This window comes from Kogia breviceps, chromosome 6 (assembly GCF_026419965.1).
Source record: "Kogia breviceps isolate mKogBre1 chromosome 6, mKogBre1 haplotype 1, whole genome shotgun sequence".
Taxonomy (NCBI): Eukaryota; Metazoa; Chordata; class Mammalia; order Artiodactyla; family Physeteridae; genus Kogia; species Kogia breviceps.
The window spans coordinates 120817143-120839885 of NC_081315.1; the positions used below are offsets into that span (position 1 = coordinate 120817143).

At 35.8% G+C, this 22743-nt stretch overlaps 1 protein-coding gene across 50 annotated transcripts in view; it reads left to right on the forward strand.

Moving 5' to 3' along the window:
* Positions 1-22743, forward strand: part of ANK2 (ankyrin 2) — a 689273-nt gene that overhangs the window by 440272 nt on the left and 226258 nt on the right. For 9 of the 50 annotated variants that reach the window (XM_067036500.1, XM_067036527.1, XM_067036534.1 and 6 more), the window contains exon 1: positions 2340-2545. The exons of 28 other annotated variants lie outside the window; for them this stretch is intronic. In XM_067036500.1, coding sequence (XP_066892601.1) covers positions 2411-2545 — 135 coding nt within the window. In that variant the 5' untranslated portion in view covers positions 2340-2410. Of the gene's footprint in view, positions 1-2254; positions 2546-22743 lie in introns of those variants that run through there. 13 more of the 50 variants (XM_067036504.1, XM_067036515.1, XM_067036520.1 and 10 more) reach the window with 3 other exon arrangements.

Sequence of the window (22743 nt, forward strand, 5' to 3'; positions counted from 1 at the left end):
TATTGGTTTCTATTTTGAATAAAATAGTTCATATATATTCAAGAAGAAGCAGCTGTTTTGAGACTTCGTAAGGCATTATAAGGCTTTATGAACCTTCTTCTAGAGAAGATAGGAAAAAGTAAAACATATCCTTTTGGTAGAGTGTGTAACCACATCATTAAACATCATAACTTACTTAATTCCTATAGTACATGGTTCAAAGTATATGGAACGTTTGATGAAAAATTACTGCATTATACAAAATCATTAGTTTAGTCTATATAAGAATAATTCAGGCAACTTGGAAGGCTTTGCTTGATACATCTCAGCTACCAGTCTAATCTTTTTACTGATATTGAAGCTCCATCTTTTTTAATACTTTCACCCAAATCTTTAATATCTTAAATGTTTAGACTATGATGCTGTTTAACGTGAATGGAGAAATCATCTCCACCCCTCCATTGTTGTCCTAATATTGTTGGTTCAGTCAATTAATTTTTTTAGAAAGGTTTAAATAAGATCTTCACCAATAGCTGAAAGGTAAAAATAATTTCACTGAATGCTGATAATGCCTCTCAGATACTGACGTGTAGGGCTCCAATATTTAGTAACATACCCTAGGCTCGTGAACTCTGGGATAAAGAGTTATTCAAAACAGGATTGGTAAAAAAGTATTGTGGGGCTCTTGTGGAAATCAACAGTCCAAAAGTGCCAACTGCAGATTTGAGTTCATAGGGCTTTGGACAGCAATATAGAGTGATGGACTATTTCAGGAATGCTGTTTTTAACAAAAAAATGACAAAGCTTTTTTACTTTTTTCAAAAAATGACAAATTGAAAGGTGAGTTCTATCAAATGTAATGTGCTTAATTCCTAAGTATTGATATCTTCTACTTCCTGTTTTCCCCAAATGATCGCTTTCATTTCAGTACATTTCTTAAACATTTACTATTTAATATGTAACATATGGATGGATGATACAATAATCAAGTCTGGGCCCTACCAGTGAAGAGTTTAAAACCTATTTGGAAGAGAAAATATGCACACACAAAACAAATAACAAATGAAGAAGGACAGGACTATTAAAATAATTAGATATATAATGTTGTAGAGGAAATTCAACGGGGGAATGAAGTTCAACCCATAATAGTCTATAACAAAGTCTTGATTTTTAAAAATATCGTAATTGGCTTCAAAAATCTGTGGTGTGGGGAAAGGGAAGGCTAAGCTGGGACGAAGTGAGAGAGTGGCATGGACATATATACGCTACCAAACGTAAAATAGATAGCTAGTGGGAAGCAGCCGCATAGCACAGGGAGATCAGCTCTGTGCTTTGTGAGCACCTAGAGGGGTGGGACAGGGAGGAGATATGGGGATATATGTATACGTATAGCTGATTCACTTTGTTATACAGCAGAAACTTACACAACAATGTAAAGTAATTATACTCCAATAAAGATGTTAAAAAAAATCTATGGTGTGTTTGCTGTGCTCATCTCAGTGGGAAACAATTTCTTTCAAAATCTGTAATATGGTTTTAAAGATAGTATATATCATATTGAAATCCATTCTTTTTTTTTTGTTGTTCCCCCTCCCCTTGAAAGCCATTCTTGATTATCTGTTGTAAAGCGGAGGGAAACATTTTCTAAATAGTAAAAATTAAAAAGAATTATAAATGAAGCAAAATGTTTGTTCTTACTGGAACACTCATGAATAATGAAAAACCATGGATAACTTATTAAATTTAAAACATCCATACTGTTGTAGAATGAGCCATTTTGATTGATGTGTTTCCAGTGAATTTTAAATGCTGCAAGGATGGCTAATTGTTTTCTGTAAATGATTATGAAAAAAAAAATCTGTCAGCCAAGTGAGTCTTTCTTGGTTTAAGCAATTACAAAAGTAATTTTTACCTGTTATGCTGGTGAAGCGAGGTCATTAGCAACTCTAGTGTTCTGTGTGAATAGGAAGACAGAGAGGGGGAAAATCAAAGACATTCATTGAGTAATGCAAAAATTCTCCTATGTAGAGACATTTTACACAGCAGGAACTTCAGTCCATGTGTAAAGGAGGCTGCTTGCATGGTGAAAAACAAAACAACACTGCCCCCTCCCCGGCTCCCCCTTGGCCTCGCCCCCCCTCACTCCATTGACATGCATAGCTGGCCTGGTAGGTGTAAAAATAGACTGGCAGAGCCTGAATTGGAAATGGTCACTGAAGGCAGCCTGCAGTTGCTCGGGTTTTGAGTTCTCTCTGACACCAGCAAGCCAGCCAGCAGATGGGGAGAACTGGTGAGGGGCGTGTAGGGGAATTGAACAGAGGAACCAAAGGTCGTCTGGATGAATTGTCCACGTTAGTGTCCCCCCGGGAGCCCTGGACAGAGCACCGAGGGCAAGGACGGCCCCACTGTCAACAGGAACCGTAGAACTGAGATGGGTAATGCAGCTCTCTGCCCGTCTTGTCATGCGGATAAGAGTGTAAGAGCACAGGAACCCTTGCAGGAGTTGGACAAAACCCCAGACTACTACGGCTGTAACAGCGAGGACACCAAAGAACTTGGGGTGCGGGTAAGTTCTAAGTCACAGACTGGAGGAGAGGAGGATGGTGGCCCAGGAATCAACAGTGGACCTCATTGGTTAAAACTCTAAACTTCCTGGAAGGAAGTTGACAGAATAAAACCAATGTGATCAAACCAGCTGACTGCCTCTGATTCAGTGGCCTGCTGGTGTTTCCTCTTCGTGTTCTGCAATGTTCATGTCTGTTCCTTCTGAGCTGGCTTCAGCTGTGAACTGACATTTGGGAATAAGCAAGGATGCCGTCTCTTTAATTAAGTGTTGTCCAAAGCTGAACATATATTTTATTATAGAGTGACTTGCAGCAATATTGCAGAGATTCACTTACATTCAGGCTGTTAAATTATTTTGCCTGTTTATATATTCATAGTTCATTTTTCGTTAGGATTTTTCATTAGGATCATTTTTCATTAGGAATAAAAAGCACGTACTAACTTCCCAGGTTCAGCCTATAAAGGCATTCTTCTTCTAATATTTAACTAACTTCAGTGAAAAGCCCTTTAAATACAGAATACTGTTCTGATTATGATGATAATATTTTGTGCAGAGGCCTAAAAGTCGAGCCATCAAATATCTAAGTTGACTTGCAGACTTTAATAATTCATAGTCGTGTTATGTTTCTTAAAATGATTACAAAGGCTTATTGTGATTTTTTTTTTGGGGGGGAAGGGCCAAAAATCTTTCTGAAATATTTTGATTTTCCTTTTTGCTGGAGGATAAAGTTTATCTGTGATCTGTCAGATGCAGGAATTTGACCTTATTGCAAGTCATGTATTTCAGAGGGTAGCCATGAAACTAAGATAAGGAAGATTTCTGAATCAGAGAAACACACTCTGTATTTTGAAGTGTGTGTCTGATATTTCCAGGAGTGAGGACTTTGAGGTGACTTCCTACTCTCTTTGGCTTTTACTCTGACCTGGATGAATTTCGTAATTTCGAATTTCGTAGCATTGAAATTCTGTCAGACCACAGTGAAACTGAAAGAGAAACTAAGGATTTATCAGTAAGAACAACGTGCAGAGCCATTGTTTGCAGATAGCTGCAGTGAAAAGAAAGTCTGTCAGCACCGTAGTGCAAATGAGGACGGTGCTTCCCCAATTGGAAAGAAGCCACCCCAGGCAAGAGATTAAGCAAAAGCGTGGGGAGGGGAGGACACCTGCCTTAACAACCACACGGCCCAGTTTTGTGACCAGGGGCTGTTGCAGTTCTCATTCTGCGTTATGGTTTATGGTTTAAATTATCCACATCCACCAGGAGCTTCATTCGGGATTTCTGAGCGGCCACTTCAAGTGCAATTTCTGGACTGGAGGGGCGAAAAAAGGTGAACTTTTGGGTAACTGTTTAGTAGCTCTACAAGCTTGCTTAGTTGCAATACATGAATATATTCTCCAAGAAGTGGCTACCTTGCTTAAAGGTAGTTTCTAGGAATTTTTTTTTCATTAATTTAACATTGAGACCCATTTTTTAAAATGTTAGTTAATAATTCCCTCGATATTTTTAAGCTACACAAGTGTATTCCCTGTTTTCACCTCTTAAAAACCATTAAGAAAAATGTAAAGCATGAAAATAAATTAGAGGTACTTTAAAAATTAAATATAAAGGCCTATTTTTAAAACGTAGAGAGCAGAAGTGATGATATTTTGATGCACTGATAGGTTCCTTTGGGTAAAGAAGAGCAAGATTTAGCGTGATTTTTAGATCCAAGGGCTGAAATAAGAAATGTATTCAAAACTTTTGAGTTCAGAAAATGATTAAAAACTTTTTCAGAAGAAATAATCAATAGAGATATCATTCCCTTGTTAAAATCCTCCTATCCATTTTAATATAGATATTAGCCCTGAAAAAAATTTGAGTTGATATTTAAAAAATTATTATAATCTGATTTCTCCGAATTAAATAATGTAACCTGCTGATCATTGAATAATCTCTTCTGTCAAAGATTTTATGGACAGGAGCATATAATGATTGTTGTGACATGGAAAGGTATGGTAGAAGTGGAAATGCACCTGTTGTCTACTTTCTTAAGTGATATTTTACTCAGGATTTCACCACTTTAGACATGGGAAAAAAAAGAAAAAAACTAATACCAAAGATGACAAGCAAAATATGTGGTTCTATCTAGCTTTACATTTCCCAGATTTAAGAAATCTATTGTCTTTCTTTACTTTTAAATGGGTACTGTAAGACTGAAGCCACTCACTCCTTACATCATCTAGATACATTTCATAATTCATCATTCATGCTTGTCATTATTAATGATTGTTAAGAGGTTCAGAACTTATTAACTTTTATTTTTATAATAATCTTTTTTTTGGGGAAAAACAGAAACAGAGGTCCTTAGCAGTTTTTTTTCTTCTGGAAATTAACTTAGAAATGTTTCATAGAGTTTATTGTGTTTGGGGGACAAAAATTTCAACTAAATAAATGTCCAGGTTTATTCATAATGGGAACTAAACTCATGGAAAAAAATATAAATTTAAAGTTCTAAAACTGCTGGGCTTTATGTAAATTAATACTTCATTCTTTTCTATAAATTTTATTTATAATTTTGAATAGTCTGACATTTGTTTGTATATATAAGTATAGCAATGAGGAATAAATCAGTTACCAGGAATTGTTGAAAGTAAGTGAACAAAAATAATTTCTTCTAGAACAATATTATGGTATGTGCATATTTGAAATTCCACTTAATAGGCTTATACATTTTTTATAAGATAAAAAAAACAGACCATAATTATTTCCAGCTATGTTACATAATTAAACCCAGAAATTATACCACAAAAAAGTAGAAAATGAAACTAAATATTATTGTGGCAATATAATAATTTCCTAAGTTTTAAAGTAACTTTAAAAGATTATAGCGGGACTTCCCTGGTGGCACAGTGGATAAGACTCTGCGCTCCCAATGCAGGGGGCCGGGGTTCGATCCCTGGTCAGGGAACTAGATCCCACATGCATGCTGCAAATAAGAGTTCACATGCCGCAACTAAAGAGCCCGTGTTCCACAACTAAGGAGCCAGGGAGCCAAAACTAAGGAATCCTGGAGCCACAACTAAGGAGCCCGCCTGCCACCACTAAGACCTGGCACAACCAAAGTAAATAAATACATAAATATTTTTTTTAAAAAAGATTATAGCAAAAATGATGAACAGCTAATATGTCACAAAATTTTAAGGTTCTATAACTGGACAAATAATATTTTATAATGTGTATTCAAATTAATACTTAAATGCCAGAGCCAAGTCCAGCAAACTCTTTCTGTAAAGGGTCCGAGAGTGGATATTATAGGCTTTGTGGGCACGTAGTCTCTTTTGCTGCTTCTCAGCTCTGTTGTTTGTAGAGCAAACGCAGCCTTAGACGGTAGGGCAACAAATCGACCTGGCTGTTGTTTTCCAACAATTACTTAATTTTTCTATTATTAAATTTTCAATTGCTAAATTTTTCAGTCACTAAATATTAATTTTAGTATTCTTTTCCTATTTTGTAAAGATATACATTAAAACAATAACAAAATATTTTGTCTTTTAACAAAGATATAAAATATAATAATATTCAGTCTTAGAAGAGTGTGTTGAGACTGGTAGACATTCCAGGGTATGCTGTAAATTTTTCTAAATATTTGGAAAGCAATTTGGAAATACATTTCCAACTAGTTAGTGTCTTTTTTTCATTTTGCTGGTGCAGCCAGGACTCTAGTAGCAGGGAGATATTTGCATGGAGAAAAAAAGTAGGCAAACCTTCAGGGCAGACTCTCACTCCCCGCCCACGGATAAAGAACTGCTCTGGACTCCAACCCCTGTGTTGTGAGTATTCCCAAGTCCATCCCTCCCTTCACTCAAACTTTAAGGGCACGCGAGAGCTCTACTCCCAGAGACCTTATTCTAAATCTACTGAGAAAAAATGTCTGCCTTCCTAATGAAGATGTAAGGCTCATGAGCCTATGTTAGGGTTTTCCTCTGAAATGTGGTTGCCTCTTACATTAGTCCTTAAAGGACTCCAAGATCTGCTATTATCACAATCAGCTTGACAGTTCCGAAAAGAGGAAGCATGTGGAGTAGTAGAGAGTTGAGAACAAAATTCAGCTGTACTAAAATTCTTATTCAGAGTAAGTCCTAGTGATATTTCTAAATATTTCTGTTGATCACAGAAGGGAAAACTGCATGATCTCTCAGATACCTTTTCCTTTTTACAGATGATGGGTGTATATATGCCAGTTTTACTTATGAAAGAAGAAGCTCTCAGAGATGCTTTATAGATTTTGTCCTGGATTCTTAGGTGAGCTCTGTCTGGGACATGAGTCCGCAAAGCCATGCAAGGGCTAAGCGGGCTCCAGAGAGACGGCTTCTTGACCACGCTTTGGTAAAGTGCAGACTAGAACAGCGTCAGGAATAGATCCTCATTTCTTGTTCTTCTTGGTTTGTATTTTTGTCATGGCATCATTTATAGATTTGCATGTTGGTCTAAGTGTTCTTTTTATTTGTCTTACATTGAGATCATGTACTTTTCAGTGTAGTTTCTTTTTTTGTTTGTTTGTTTTTTGCGGTACGCGGGCCTCTCACTGCTGCAGCCTCTCCCGTTGCGGAGCACAGGCTCCAGACGTGCAGGCTCAGCGGCCATGGCTCACGGGCCCAGCCGCTCCGCGGCATGTGGGATCCTTCCAGACCGTGGGCACGAACCCGCGTCCCCTGAATCGGCAGGCGGGCTCTCAACTACTGCGCCACCAGGGAAGACCCTCTTTTTTTAAAAAAACATCTTTATTGGAGTATGATTGCTTTACAATGGTGTGTTAGTTTCTGCTTTATAACAAAGTGAATCAGTTATATATACACATATGTTCCCATATCTCTTCCCTCTTACGTCTCCCTCCCACCCTCCCTTTCCCACCCCTCTAGGTGGTCACAAAGCACCGAGCTGATCTCCCTGGGCTATGTGGCTGCTTCCCACTAGCTATCTATGTTACGTCTGGTAGTGTATATATGACGATATGGGGAGGGGGAAGGGTAAGCTGTGACAAAGTGAGAGAGTGGCATGGACATATATTCACCATAGTTTCTTTATCATATCAGATTAATTTGCTTTGTCCCGAGAGCAAAACCATAAATGTGATGCTTCATCACAAATATTACTTAGATTATCTGTCCTAGATGACTTTTAAATTGTTATCCTCCTCGTTTTACCAGTTTTTTCTCAGAGATTTTTATTTTCTTGCTTCATTTATTTAAACATTTTTTCAGTTATAGTAAAAAAAATTTTATCTTCTTTATTTCAGCCTTCTTGTTGTTTTATACATTTTCTTGTGACCTTAGCCCATGGGCACTGAATGCTGATGTTTTTGTGAAAACAATTCAGTACTTTTCTGCTGTGCTGAATCAAAAGGTAGTAAGTCAATCAGCAAATATTTACTGAGCTAGGTATCGATCCAAATGCTGGCCATATGTGGATGAGACAGAGTAGGGGGAGACAAACATTAAACTTGCATAGGGAGGTGGGGGGAGCGTGCTGCCCAGCTGAGGTAGGAATGTGCTGGGTGAGTCCAAGGGACAAAAAGGCAGCATGGCTGCAGCATTGTGAACAGAGAAGAAAGGGGCTGGCAATGAGGTCTGAGAGGCAGGCACAGGCCTACCTTGGCAGAAGTTCAGATTTCTTTCTAAATGTAGTGGGCCTTGGTAAAGGACTTTGGATTTCATTCAAAATACAGTGGGAAGCCTCTCGAGGGTTTTAGAGAAATAGGAAAACCTCATTTATGCTTCAAAAGATCTTTCTCGCGTGAGCTTTCTCCTCCTCCCTCCCTCTCTGTGCCTCTGTCTCTCTCTCTCTCTTTCTCTGTCTCTCTATCTCTGCTTGGTGGAGAATGGATTGTACATTCCATCAAGGGAGGCCAACTTAAGCTGTCCCAGAAACCCCTGAGGTGAACGATGATGTAGGATTAAATTAGGGTGTTAATAGTGGTGGTGAGAGAAGTGATCAGTTTCTGGATGTAGTTTTGTTTTTATTGAAGGATTGTTTTGGCTCTTGAAAGAAAGAGAAGGGGTTATTGGCTTAAGCAGCTGGGTACAAGATGGTGCTATTTACTAAGGTGGAGTGGTGTGTGTGTGTGTGTGTGTGTGTGTGTGTGAAAGAAAGATGGTTCCTTATCTCTGAAGCACACAGTATGTAAAGAGAGTTAAACTTTTCTTCAATTTTGAGTTCTAAGAGGATAGAAATAAGAGACTTTAAATGATATTGTGAACATTATCTTTGGTAGCCTTTTTTATAACTGTTATAAGAAAACTTTCTTCCTATAGTTTTGTTATTAACCCTAAAAAGGTCCAAGAGTATGATGAAAATCACTCTGGTAAAGCATTTTTAAAAATATGAAATGATATAGAGCATGATTATGTAACTTTTGGTTAATATATCTAAAGATAAATATTGAAAGAAGATAAGATATGGCTTCTGTCGTCTAGGAACTTTCAATCTAGTTTTAGAAGCAGGACTTACCCACATGTAATCAATTAACTATTAAAGTCAGTAGGAGAGTAGGTGGCAGTGTGAGTGAAGCAGTGAGTACCTGAAAGATGACAAGGAAGAAGAGGAACAGTACAGATCATACTGTTTGGGGAATGTCTCATGGACATGGCTGAGATTCAGCTAGTATGGAGCAGAACAGCTGTACCAACTGTTTATACTTTGAAATGATTCCATGCAGACTAGTTAAATAGCTGCTTCTATGAGCCCACCAAGCTGCTCCTTCAACTCTGGCTCCTTGGAGCCCATCCTCAGGATTCCCCAGTCTACTTCTAACCCCAAAATGAACAAATAGAGGGAATGATGCCTGGACCAGCTAGGGCCCTCCAGGACCACCTTCCTCCAGTGCTACAGACAGTGTCCATTGCGATTGGCTGGTGTGTGAACTGTACCAATTGTTCAATATTTTAAACATCCATTCTGCTTATGGAGAAGTTGGAGCCTGTAGTAGATTTTTAAAATTTTCATTTTTAAATTTTTTTATTGCAGTAGAGTTGGTGTACAATATTATATAAGTTTCAAGTATATGACATAGTGATTCACAATTTTTAAAGGTTATACTTGATTTATAGTTATAAAATATTGGCTATATTCCCTGTGCTATATAATACATCCTTGTAGCTTATTTATTTTATATGTAATAGTTTGCACCTCCTAATCCCCACCCCTAATTTCCTCCCCCCCACCACTGGTAATGACTAATTTGTTCTCTATATCTGTGAGTCTGTTTCATTTTTGTTATACTCACTAGTTTGTTGTATTTTTTAGATTCCGTATATAAGTGATATCATACAGTCTTTGTCTTTTTCTGTCTGACTTATTTCACTTAGCATATTACCCTTAAAGTCCGTCCAGGTTGCTGCAAATGGCAAAATTTAATTCTTTTTTTATGGCCGAGTAGTATTCCACTGTATAGATGTGCTAGCTTACAGTAGATCTTGGAAGCAGAGTACAATCTTGGTTCCTGTTGGGAAGAAGGCACATTCAGTAAGCATTTATTGAGCATTTATTAAGTGCCAGGCACTGGGCTTACCAAGATGAATAAGACATGCAACTTTGACTTGAAGGAACGTAATCCAAGGATGGACAAAGCAGGAGTCCCAATATGGTGCTACAGTGTGGTGAGAAAGCACAGGGTGTTGTGGAATACCTAAGAATGACAACTCAGTCTCAGAGGGTTACAGAAAAGTCAAACCTTGAAGCATTATGAGCAGATCACAAGCTCAGTCTTGGAGTTAATAGTAACATTAGAATGAGAGAAGCAGTGTATGAATCCCCATGGCTGTAACACCTCGTTTTTTTGGACACGTGTAGAATTCATGAAATTTGGTTAATATACATGGGATCAGACTATCAAGAGCTTCATACGCCAAACTTCGGAATTTGGACTCTGTTCTACTGAAAGACCACTGACAAAGGCTGTTTTAGGAGAGCCAATTAGGTTGTGGTTTGCGTATCAGAAGCTCCACTCTCTTTGCAGTGCCTAACCAAGCACCTAGTACCTAACAGATCCTCAATAAATATTTTTGGAAAACTTGAATAAACTAATGACTAAGAAACCACCCAAGATAGCGAATCTAGTTGTGGACATTTTCCAGCTGCAGGTGACAAGCCCCCGGATGAAACCAAAGACTGTGAAAATTGAAAAAAAAGTGATAGAGATACAAAAGGCATATCTAAAAATATTTAAAGAACCTGGAAAAACTAAGAATTAAAACTAAGAAGATTTAATTATAACCTTCTGCTCAAAAAAAAAAAAGTACCCTACTGCAAGTGCACACACATTACTGCTGTGAAATATTAATTGTATAAAACATATTTACTATAATAATTCCTTGAATTATTATGCAATCTCTATATGAAATTGTACATAAAATGCAATAGATGCCTTTCAGTGAAATATTACACTGTGATAAGAGGAATTATTATTATAATAGAAACAGTCAATATCTAATACTATTTCCATTATATTTTTCTTATAATGAGGTTCATCCAAACCAAACACAATTTGAACTATGTAATAATTTTAAGTCTTCTTTTAATAAATAAAGACTTAAATAAGACTTAAATAAATTTAAGTCTTCTTTTAATAACATTGGTTCTAATGGATATACAGTGGCTTTTTCAGGGTCACATGTATGGTAGAGCTGAGAATACTCTGTGGAGAGAGAGCTGTCTTTTCAACCATATTTTGCTTCCTTCCCACACAAGACATCTGCTGCTTCTTACCCACTTTCAGTTGCTGCTTTGGATTGAATGCCCTCTTAATGGGTGAAACTTAAAATTTATTTTGCCATAAGAAATAGCTACTGGTTCCTTCATTTTCATTTAAAGGTTTCTCTTTGAAATTGGGGCATATTATATTACATTTCATTGTCAGACTTTTAAGAGTTTCACTTTTCAAAGCTTACATTCACATCATATTTGTATGGGCTTATGTGACTATAGTAAAACTCTTTTGTACCTTTCGTTAAAATTTGCTTATAAGGTGTAAAAATACTACAACGATCATCGGAAGTATAATCATTGCAATGGCATCTTTGAGCTAATGAATTGTATCTAAAAGCTATGTGAAAGCCAGGTGTTGAATAGTAGAGATTGTGAGTTGAAACAGTGTTTTTGATGAATTATAAATGTTGCTGACATATTATTTTAAAATTTGGATTTTTTTGTACTCTTTACCTACCTCAGTTATCAATGAGTTTCAAAAGGGGGCTTTGAAGTATAATCTTATGTTCTACTTGATACCATAGCACTTTCTCTATCTAGTATATCAACTCTATTAAATAAACACATCATGTACTTAAAATTAAATATTTAAGATTGTTAATTTGTCTAATGAGGAATTCTCACTTTATCATGGAAAAGATCGCTCCAGGCAGAAATAATGTGTTAAAACTACATTTGAAGTCTCTTCAGATTTGCTACTTTAGAATCATATCTTTCTGGATTGTTAGTCTTCTGAAGGAAATTAGTTAGAAAGCATGTACTAAGACATCTAGTAAAACAGAAGTACATAGGAAAATTTGTGGCTCTTTTCTTTTTGAAAACCACTGGTCATCACATATAATTTTTTCTTTAGATTTACAAAAGGAAAAACTCCTTTTTCAGAAGTAAAAGGCATTCAACAGTTTTCTGTTAGTAAGGTGTATGTTTCACAAAATTGTCCATATGTCTATAATGCATAATTATTTCTTTAAAAACTGGCTTATCATATTCAGCTTCTTATGCATTCTTACATTGTACATTCTGACTGCCTAAATGATTGAGGATGACATCAGAGATAAAGTGTTTTTGGGTTGTGTAATAAATACATAGAATGAAAGGTCTAGTTATCCGTTATGTCATCACCTTCCAAAGTGTGTTCCATGAACTGCCCACATCAGAAGAATCACCTGGGGTGTTTTAAAGTGATGTAGCTTGCTGAGCTCTACTCCAGACCTCCAGAATTAGAATCTCTGAGGTGGGAGCTGAGAATATTTATTTAACAAGATTAAGCATGATCTCTAAGTGACCCTTAAGTGCATTATTGTATGATAACCACTGCTTTATGTTCTAAGAGGTTGCCTTTACTGAAAAGGCGGGGCTGAATATGTAACAACTGCACATAAGGGCATAAGAATATTAAAATCCTTCACTTTATATTAAGTTTCTTCTAATCCAGGTTAATTCAACTGATTGCCATTTCTGTGTGCTGGCAATTAAAGACACCAAGACCACACAGGACACGTGGGGACAGAGGCTGCTCTGCCAGCAAATGGGGCCTCCTACGGTCCTTTATCTTAAAAGTAAGATGGTGTCTGCATTGTATCACAATGTAATTTTAAATCACAGTACTTAAAGTAAATTTAAGCTCCACCTCCTAAAACTAATAACTGCTGTATGCCTATATAGAGTCCTTTCATTGTTTAAGCTTGTAAACTCCCATCAGAAATCTAGGCGCTAACAACATAGGATGTTGCTATGAAAATGTGTCCCCCAGATTTTTAAAAATCAGAATTTCATTCCACTATTGAGCAGCCAACTTGAACAGTAAGATTGTTCTGAATGATTTGATCCTTTCTTGGAATTGAAGTCCAGTACAATTTCCTGGCTGAATACCACACTTCTGCCTAAAAAGTCATGCAGCATGTGCGAGATGATTAACAAAGTTCTTTTGGTCTCATTAAAACTTCTTAGTATATCAACTAATGTGAGGTGTCAAATATTCACTCTGTATATTTTCAATTTAAAAAATGATATATGCATTTCTAAAAGACCTGTAAAATTAAGTATTAAATCAGTTTCTTCCACGAAAGTAAATAATGAATTCCACTGTCTACATGCTCTTTCTTTCTTTCGTTATATAATATATAAATATAGATGAAAGAATCAGTCTTTTCTTTGGTGTTGATTTGTGTAAACTCACCAATTAATTATTTGAAGAATTAAACAGTGATCCAGATGGACATGTCAACTTTCATTTCTATTTAAAATGTGACCCAAGCATTTAGAGCTACGTTTCAGACCCTAGCCATAACACTGTCAGCCAAGTTATTGATACTGGACTGCTTTCTGGTCTACCCCTAATCACTTGATTTTGCATTGAGACTAGATCTATTCTATTCAGGATCGACAGTTGACTTAGATTTTGGAAAATAGCAGGAGAATAAAAAATAAAGAAAATAATAAATAAATGAAATGTGGAAATGTAGGGGAGGTTCTATATTAATTAATAATAATAATAGCTATCATTTATTGAGCCCCTATTATTTGCCAGTTTCTGTAATGGTGCTCCACATACATTTACATATATAAATTTCATTTACTCCTTATGATAGCTCTGTGAATCAAGTATTAAAATTTACTTTTATTGAGTGTCTGCTCTTCCAATGTACTCTTCTTAGGGATTTTACATATATTATCTAATTTAGTCCATATAATCCTATACATTTTAAAGACAAGTAAACTGAGGCTTATTTGAGTTCAATACTTTGCTCAAGGTCACACAACTCGTGGTAAGTGATAGAACCAGGATTGCAAAGATAGAGTTTTCCTTTCTTCTTTCATTCTCTTCTCTTGTGATTTGATGACTATCTTTAGTGTTATGTTTAGATTCCTTTTTCTTTTTTGTGTGTGTATTTGTTAGAGATTTTTGGTTTTGGTTACTATGAGGATTTTTTTAATAGCAGTCTATACATATATGTGATTGTTTTAAGTTGCTGATCTCTTACTTTCAAATGCATTTTAAAAGCCCTGCATTTGTACTCCTCTTGAAAAAGTAGTTCGAAGCTCATTATATTAGACTAACTTTTCAAAGAAAGAGAAATGTAAAGAGGATACATTAGGGGAAGTTAAAAGTGGGTTGAATGATTTTCAACAATTGAAAAAAATTGCCTGCTTGGAAAATTTCAAGTAAGATTGTCATTTATGCCTCATACCAAAACAAATTTCAGGTTACTAAAAGTTAAATGGGAAAGAAAAGCAATTTTTTTTTTAAGCCAGAAGAAAATGAGGAGAAGTATTTTATTGATTTCAGGGTTGGAAGGCATGAAAGCAATGGAATAAAAATCTAAATTTATACTTTTCAATTTATAGAATTTAAAACTTCTAAAAGTCAAAAGATATATTAAAGAGAAAATAACAAACTTGGAAAAGTGTTATCTTATCTATATAAAGTTTTTAAAAATAAAAGAGACATTTGAAACTCTGAAAGGACGAAAAATGTTGACAAGTCAAAGAAGATAAAAATTGTAATAGATATTAAATGTATGACTGAACTTTTAAACTCTTCAAAAATGAAAAAGGTAAATCAAAACCATTAAGATAGGCATGTCAATTGAGCAAAGCAAATTTGAGCGTGTGATTAAGTTGAGACAGGCTCTTCCACAAAACAGTTAGGGTAGCATCTTTTGCTTCAGCCTCTCTCAAGGATAGTTTTGCAATATTACAATATGTAGCAAGAATCTTCATCCTTTGACATTATTCCACCCTCAGGAATTTAAACAAGGGACACAATTAAGACAAGGACAAAGACTTATGTACATAACTTTTTATCATAGCATTCTTGACAACAATGAAAACAAAGGCACTAGTTCTACAAATAATTAGGGAAAGCTAAAAACAATTGTAACCCATCTGTAAACTACTATATGAGATTAGAATATCCTTCATGACTTCTGAATGCTATAGGCAATACTTATTTGGCAATGTTAGTTTTTAAAAGTAGAAGACAGAGTATTATTATCCCAACTTTGTAAAAATATTATTTATATTCACAGATACAGTGTATGTGTAGAAAAATTTTAAAAGAAAATGCATCAAAATATGCAGTGTTATGTTTGAGTAATGGGACTATGGCTGTTGACTGGTTTTTTAAAATTCATTTCTTAAATGTTCTTTGAGAATATGTATATGTTTTTATAATGATTCCCCTATGTTTTTTTTTTTTTTTTTTGGTATGCGGGCCTCTCACTGTTGTGGCCTCTCCCGTTGCGGGCGCAGGCTCAGCGGCCATGGCTCACGGGCCCAGCCGCTCCGCGGCATGTGGGATTTTCCCGGACCGGGGCACGAACCCGTATCCCCTGCATCGGCAGGCGGACTCTCAACCACTGCGCCACCAGGGAAGCCCTCCCCTATGTTTTTTAAGAGAAGAGAGATTGTAAGAACAAAAAAGTAGTTAAAGAACCTAGAAAGTTTTATAGTTTAAATAAATGCTCTGATGGAATATGTATTTCTGTTTTCTTTAGGTTTCATAACAAATTATTATTTTATTTAATATTCGACACTTATTTAGCTTTTCAGTTAATTTGGAGGAGAGGACTTTTTATGGGTACGTTTTACTAAGTTTTTACAGGGAAAATAAGATTTACTATGATCATTTCTATAAGTGTAATCAACATTTAAATAGCAGGTGTGGTGATTAATTAAAAACAGCTGAGAGAGGTTTCATCCACCTTGGAAGCAGTCCAGATTTAAATCCCACTCAGGAAAATATGTCAGTACGAGCATGTAAAAGTCTGCATGCTGCTTTAAAAACAGAGGAACAAATGTTGTCTTTGAAGCCTACCGTGCTGTGGAGATTGATATTTCTTTTCTGTGCATGGTAGTAATAATGGTGATGGAGACATTGCTCTAGATTCACTTGTTGAGTATAATATGCAATAATATTTTGAAGTAATGTAACTGAGTCCCTTAAAGTCACAACTCTTGGGTTAGCAACATTAAAGAAAAGAAATCTTGGTAGTCCAGAGGTGTCAGTGGCAAATGTTCAAACTTTAGGCCCTACCCCTAGCACAGGAAAGGGAATTGAGCATCGAGGGCAATCATAACATGAGCACTGAGGCCAGGAATGTGATTGCAGTAGTTTTTCCCCAGAACAGGAAGCAGCAGACACTTCTACAAATCATTCAACAGTGGAAAGGTATTTGGCATCTTTGGGTGGAGCTAGGGAAGTGGTACCACACGGTGGTATGATCATGGCCTCTGTAGTAAGACTGACTGGGTACCAATTGCAGCTCTGGCATTTATTACCAAATATCTGTGGACAAGTGCTTTAATCTCTCTAAGCCTCAGTTTCTTCAATTGGGTGCTTTATGAGGATTAAATGAGACTATAAATATTTTGACATACTACATTAATATTGTAGTAGTACGTACAATAGTACAAACTTTTTGACAAAAAGTACAAACTATTATTCATTCCTTCAAGAAGTTGAGTAGCCAGAGTGTATGCACACAAAACAAGCTGCATGTCATGGAATCTCATGAGTAGATGAATGACTTAAAAGAAAAAGCAAGTCTAGGTGGCATGTAAAATTCTAATATGGTGTATGTTAGTTCATATTCTATAAGAAAATATTTTTTAAATTTAAGTAAAAAAATCACTAAAACTACATAAATTTAAACAAATTATGTAAAAATGATGAAAAATTGACTTGCTCAATGTGACTTTGACAATTATCTTTAAGCAAAATATAGTGAACAAAAGTGTAGTTACCCCAATCAAATCACATGACACATGTAATTAATTCTCTTTTTTTTTTTTTTTTCCTGTTGCGGAGCACAAACGCGCAGGCTTAGCGGCCATGGCTCATGGGCCCAGCCGCTCGGCGGCATGCGGGATCCTCCTGGACCAGAGCACGAACCCGCGTCCCCTGCATCGGCAGGCAGACTCTCAACCACTGCGCCACCAGGGAAGCCCGTAATTAATTCTCTTACTTGAAATCATAACCAGAAGAGAAAGGCTTTAGGTTAGGCTAAATTTTTGTAATGATTACTTTACATAATTTGTGCTAAATTAATAGTTACATCTATGAAAAGATATTATTAGTAGAGGGAACTCAATTGCTGAAATATGCCACAATTCTCATATGTGGGAAAAAGAAACCAAATAGAAGTGGAGCTTCTTCAACTATAAAGGACTACCTTGTAGGGATGCCACAGGATTTTAATATATACCCAAGTTCTCTTCAAGCTTCACATTATGTGCTGGGTTCTCATTTTAAACATTGTTAATCAGAAATGGCACAATCCGGGCTTCCCTGGTGGCGCAGTGGTTGAGAGTCCGCCTGCCGATGCAGGGGATACGGGTTCATGCCCTGGTCTGTGAAGGTCCCACATACAGTGGAGCGGCTGGGCCCGTGAGCCATGCCCGCTGAGCCTGCGCGTCCGGAATCTGTGCTCCGCAACGGGAGAGGCCACAACGGTAAGAGGCCCGCGTACAGCAAAAAAAAAAAAAAAAAAAAAAAAAAAGAGAGAGAGAAAAGAAATGGCACAATCCAAACATCTTTTGTTTTTTTATATATTTTTATAGAAGTATAGTTGATGTACAATATTATATAAATTACAGGTGTACAATACCATATAGTGATTCACAATTTTTAAAGGTTACACTCCATTTATAAATAAATTTATAAAATGTTGGCTATATTCCCTGTGCTGTACATTATATCCTTTTAACTTATTTTACACATAATAGTTTCTCTTTATCCTCTACCCCTAATTACCCCTCGTTCTTCCCTCTCCCCATTGGTAACCACTAGTTTGTTCTCTATATCTGTGAGTCTCCTTTTTTGTTACATTCACTAGTTTGTTGTATTTTTTAGAATCCACATATAAGTGATATCATACAGTATTTGTCTTTCTCTGTGTGACTTATATCTCTGAGCATAATACCCTCCAAGTCTATCCATGTTGCTGCAAATGGCAAAATTTCATTCTTTTTTATGTCTGAGTAGTATTCCATTGTATGTATTTACCATGGCTTCTTTATCCATTCATCTGTTGATGTATACTTAGGTTGCTTCTATATCTTGGCAATTGTAAACAATGCTCTTGTGAACATTGGGGTGCATGTATTTTTTCAAATTCATGTTTTTGGGTTTTTTTTTTCAGATATATGCCCAGGAGTAGAATTGCTGGGTCATATGGTAGTTCCATTTGTAGCTTTTTGAGAAACCTCTCTACAGTCTTCCACCGTGACTGTACCAATTTACATTCCCACCAACAGTATACAAGGGTTCTCTTTTCTCCACATTTTTGCCATTTGTTATTTGTGTTCTTTTTGATGATAGCCATTCTGACAGGTGTGAGGTGATATCTCACTGCGATTTTGATTTGCATTTCCCTGATGATTAGTGATGTGTCGAGCATCTTTACATGTGCCTGTTGGTCATCTGCATTTCCTTTTTGGAAAAAATGTCTATTCAGTTCTTTTGCCCATTTTTTCATTGGGTTGTTTGGTTTTTTTGATGTTGAGTTGTATGAGCTCTTTATATATTTTGGATACTAACCCCTTATCAGTAATATAATTTGTAAATACTTTCTCCCATTCAGTAGGTTGTCTTTTCATTTTGTTTATGGTTTCCTTTATTGTGCAAAAGCTTTTAAGTTTAATTAAATCCCATTTGTTTATTTTTGCTTTTATTTCCTTTACTTTAGGAGACAGATCCAAAAAGATATTGCTACAATTTATGTCAAAGAGTGTTCTGCCTGTTTTGCTCTAGGAGTTTCATGGTTTCCAATCTTACATTTAAGATTTAGTGCCTTTTGAGTTTATTTTTGTATATTGTGTTAGAGAATATTCTAATTTCTTTTCCATGTAGCTGTCCAGTTTTCCCAGCACCACTTATTGAAGAGTCTTTTCTCCATTGTGTATTATTGCCTCCTTTGTTGTAGATTAACTGACCATAAGTGTGTGGGTTTATTTCTGGGCTCTCTATTCTGTTCCATTGATCTCTGTGTCTGTTTCTGTGCCAGTATCAAACTGTTTTCATTACTGTAGCTTTGTAGTATAGTCTGAAGTCAGGGAGTATGATTCCTCCAGCTCTGTTATTCTTTCTCAAGATTGTTTGGCTATTTGAGATCTCTTGTGTTTCCATACAAATTTTAAAATTATTTGTTCTTGTTCTGTGAGAAATGCCATTGGTGTTTTGATAGGAATTGCATTGAATCTGTAGACTGCCTTGGGCAGTATGGTTATTTTAGCAATATTAATTCTTGCAATCCAAGAACATGGTATATCTTTCCATCTGTTTGTGTCATCTTTAATTTCTTTCATTAGTGTCTTAGAGTTTTCTGAGTATAGGTCCTTTACCTCCTTAGGTAGGTTTATTCCTTGGTATTTTATTCTTTTTGATGTGATGGTAAATGGAATTGTTTCCTTAATTTCTCTTTCTGATATTTCATTGTTAATGTATCAAAATGCAACAATTTATGTATATTAATTTTGTACCTTGCAACTTTACCAAATTCATTGATGAACTCTAGTAGTTTTCGGGTGGCATCTTTAGGATTTTCTATATGTGTGGTATCATGTCATCTGCAAACAGTGGCAGTTTTACTTCTTCCTTTCCAATTTGGATTCATTTTAGTTTTTTCCTTTCTGATTGCTCTGCCTAGGATATCCAATACTATATTGAATAAAAGTGGTGAGAGTGGGCATCCTTTTCTTGTTCCTGATCTTAGAGGAAATGCTTTCAGCTTTTCACAATTAACTATGATGTTAGCTATGAGTTTTTCATATATGGCTAAACATCTTTTGAACGAAAATCTTAGTATCTTTTAGTTTCACAAGTTTTGACCTTTAATTACTAAGACAAATGTAGCCTGCCACCTACTTCTTAGTCAAGGGCCAAAAATAAGGTTCTATGGTGTTAATATTTAAGAAAAAATGTTGATATATCAACTAAGTTAATTTTGGTGGACAAATGAGGTCTTTGTGGCTACAGTTTACTGCTTTGCAAAAAAAGTTCTAATGCTATATTTTTATATGTACAAAAGTAATCTAACTTTTCTTTAATTTCTAAGTTTAAGTTTTGAGCAATTAAAACTAGAATATCTTGCATCTATGTTACCTGTTCTCCACTTTGCATAAGACTAAAAAATATGATAATGCTCTTCCCAAGGTTCTGTTGTCATCATAATCATCTTTATTGGCTAATATATTTTAGGCACTAAACTATGCTTTGGAAATTCTAGAATTAGAAGACATAGTTTCTGTCTTCAAGAGAAGTTATAATTTTGTTCTGACTGGTGGGATATATGACTCTCCCACTCTCCACACACATTCTTACACACACATACCACACATACACATATGCACAAATAGGATAGTTTAATTTTACATGTCATATTACAGGTAGATATTTATATGAGAATGTAGAGGTAGAATTAAATATATAGTTTTACCTATGACTGAAGTGAGGTGAATTTTACATACATAATAATTCTAAAAGAAAAGAGCCTCTCTCCTCTGTATCTTCATGGAATAATTTATACATACCAATGATCTCTTTTATTTAGAAGTTAGTCTTACTATAATTTCTGGGGATAGTGCAGTATATTACCATATGTTGTTATGCATTCAGTAATTCCCCTCTTCTTTGGATAATTTTTACAATAATAAAAGCTTATGTTATTGCTCTATGTAAAGTTTTCCCCCCAGAAAAGAACAGAATTATAGTTTCTTATTTCTGAGAAACAGGATACTAATGGTTCTGTGTAGTCAGGATCAGTATGATACCATTTCTTTCTATGTTTAATTTCATTACTAATGTCAGAGTTGGCAATTATCTGTTAAACTAATTAAGGTCAGAGAATATTGAGCTCCATAGCCTATCTAATCAATTCCATTGCTAAGTACAGTCGTTTTCCCATGATTTCAACTGTAACATAATAATTATACAGACGGAGGGCCTCCTGACCCATTATTCTTTATTCACTTACCCTTAGGAAGAGTTAGACAGGATTTGGTTTATTGTGGTTATCTAATAGAATAATAAAGGTAAATTAACATAACAACTATAAATTTTGCTAATCAGGATTTTAAATCAAGTTTTAAAATTTAGTAAGTCTGCAAAAATTTACTTGATTCACCAAACTTTTCACTAGTTTAATTCATACAGACCAATGCTGCTTCATGTGTCTATTTGGCCACCTTCACTTTGTTGAACTTCTTCCTTTATTTTGTTTTATTTCCACAAGTATTTATTGATCTACTTTGTGTTGGGCCCTGTGCTGGGCAGAGGAGACACAAAGATGAGGAAGTCATGGCCTCATCTATCCTGGAGGGCCAGGCTAGCTGGGGAGATAGATATGTAAACAGATAATTTGGGGATCCTGCTAGAGCCATTCACAATATCTAGTGCAGTGTTGTGCTTATAACTAGTAGTCAACAAACATTTATGAATGACTGAATTCTCAGCATGTTATGGGACCCCAGAGTAAAGGAACTTGGTCAGACTTGAGGGGAGAAGGGTAGGTTGGGAGGGTGTTGTGACGAAGTTATCCCAAGCCTCTGAAAAATACACCCATAGGATCCACTTAATACAACTTCTCGTAGAAGTCAAATAATAAAAAACAGCTAACAGAGAATTCTCCATTTCTCATTAAACCTGGCTGGCTTAAGCCCGATATTTTAAAAAAATGGTCTTGGGCATCTGAACCAAAGCTTAGTTTCATGAGATAAATTAACCCTGTTTTTGTTTTTAGTTATGTTTAAATTTTGAGTTTCCTTACTTTTCAAAATTCTCTTTGGAGTTGATGCCAATGCTCTTACCCCAACAAATCAAGAATTTGTTTTGAAAGCTGCCTCAGAAGAAGTTCAGATATTCTCTGAAATGCAGTAATAACCAGAGGAGTTTTTATTGACTGATTTCCAACTGTGGGATTTTGTAGTATAAGCTAAAATGTTAAAAAAAAAAGAAAAAAGGCAGTGCAAGCTACAAATACTTGATTTGCTAGTCTTTTTCCACTGCCATGTGTCATGTACTGTAATTAATTAAACACATTCCTTTTTAAAGCCAGTTTTCCATCCTCTTTTCACATTTCAGTGTAAAGTTACGGAAGCTCTTTACCTTGCATAGAATTAGAATTGAATAGCTCAAAGTAGTCTAGACAATTGCAGTTCATAGCACAAGGGTAAATTTAGAAAGTTACAGCGGGTCACATCCATTGTGGATAAATCAATAGCTCAGTTGTGCCCTGGTCTTATAGGGAAATGTCAGCTGCATGACATTAGTATTCTGAGCTCATGTGAAATCTCCTGTACAGAATTCTGTTTTAGTCTCACTGGTGTATATGTATACACATATACTGCAGTATACATAGATCTTGCGATTTTTTATTTTATCAGCACTTCCTGGCATTTCATGCAAGATGTTGATAGGTCAACAGTATTTGCTTCCAGAGGCAATACAAGAAGTG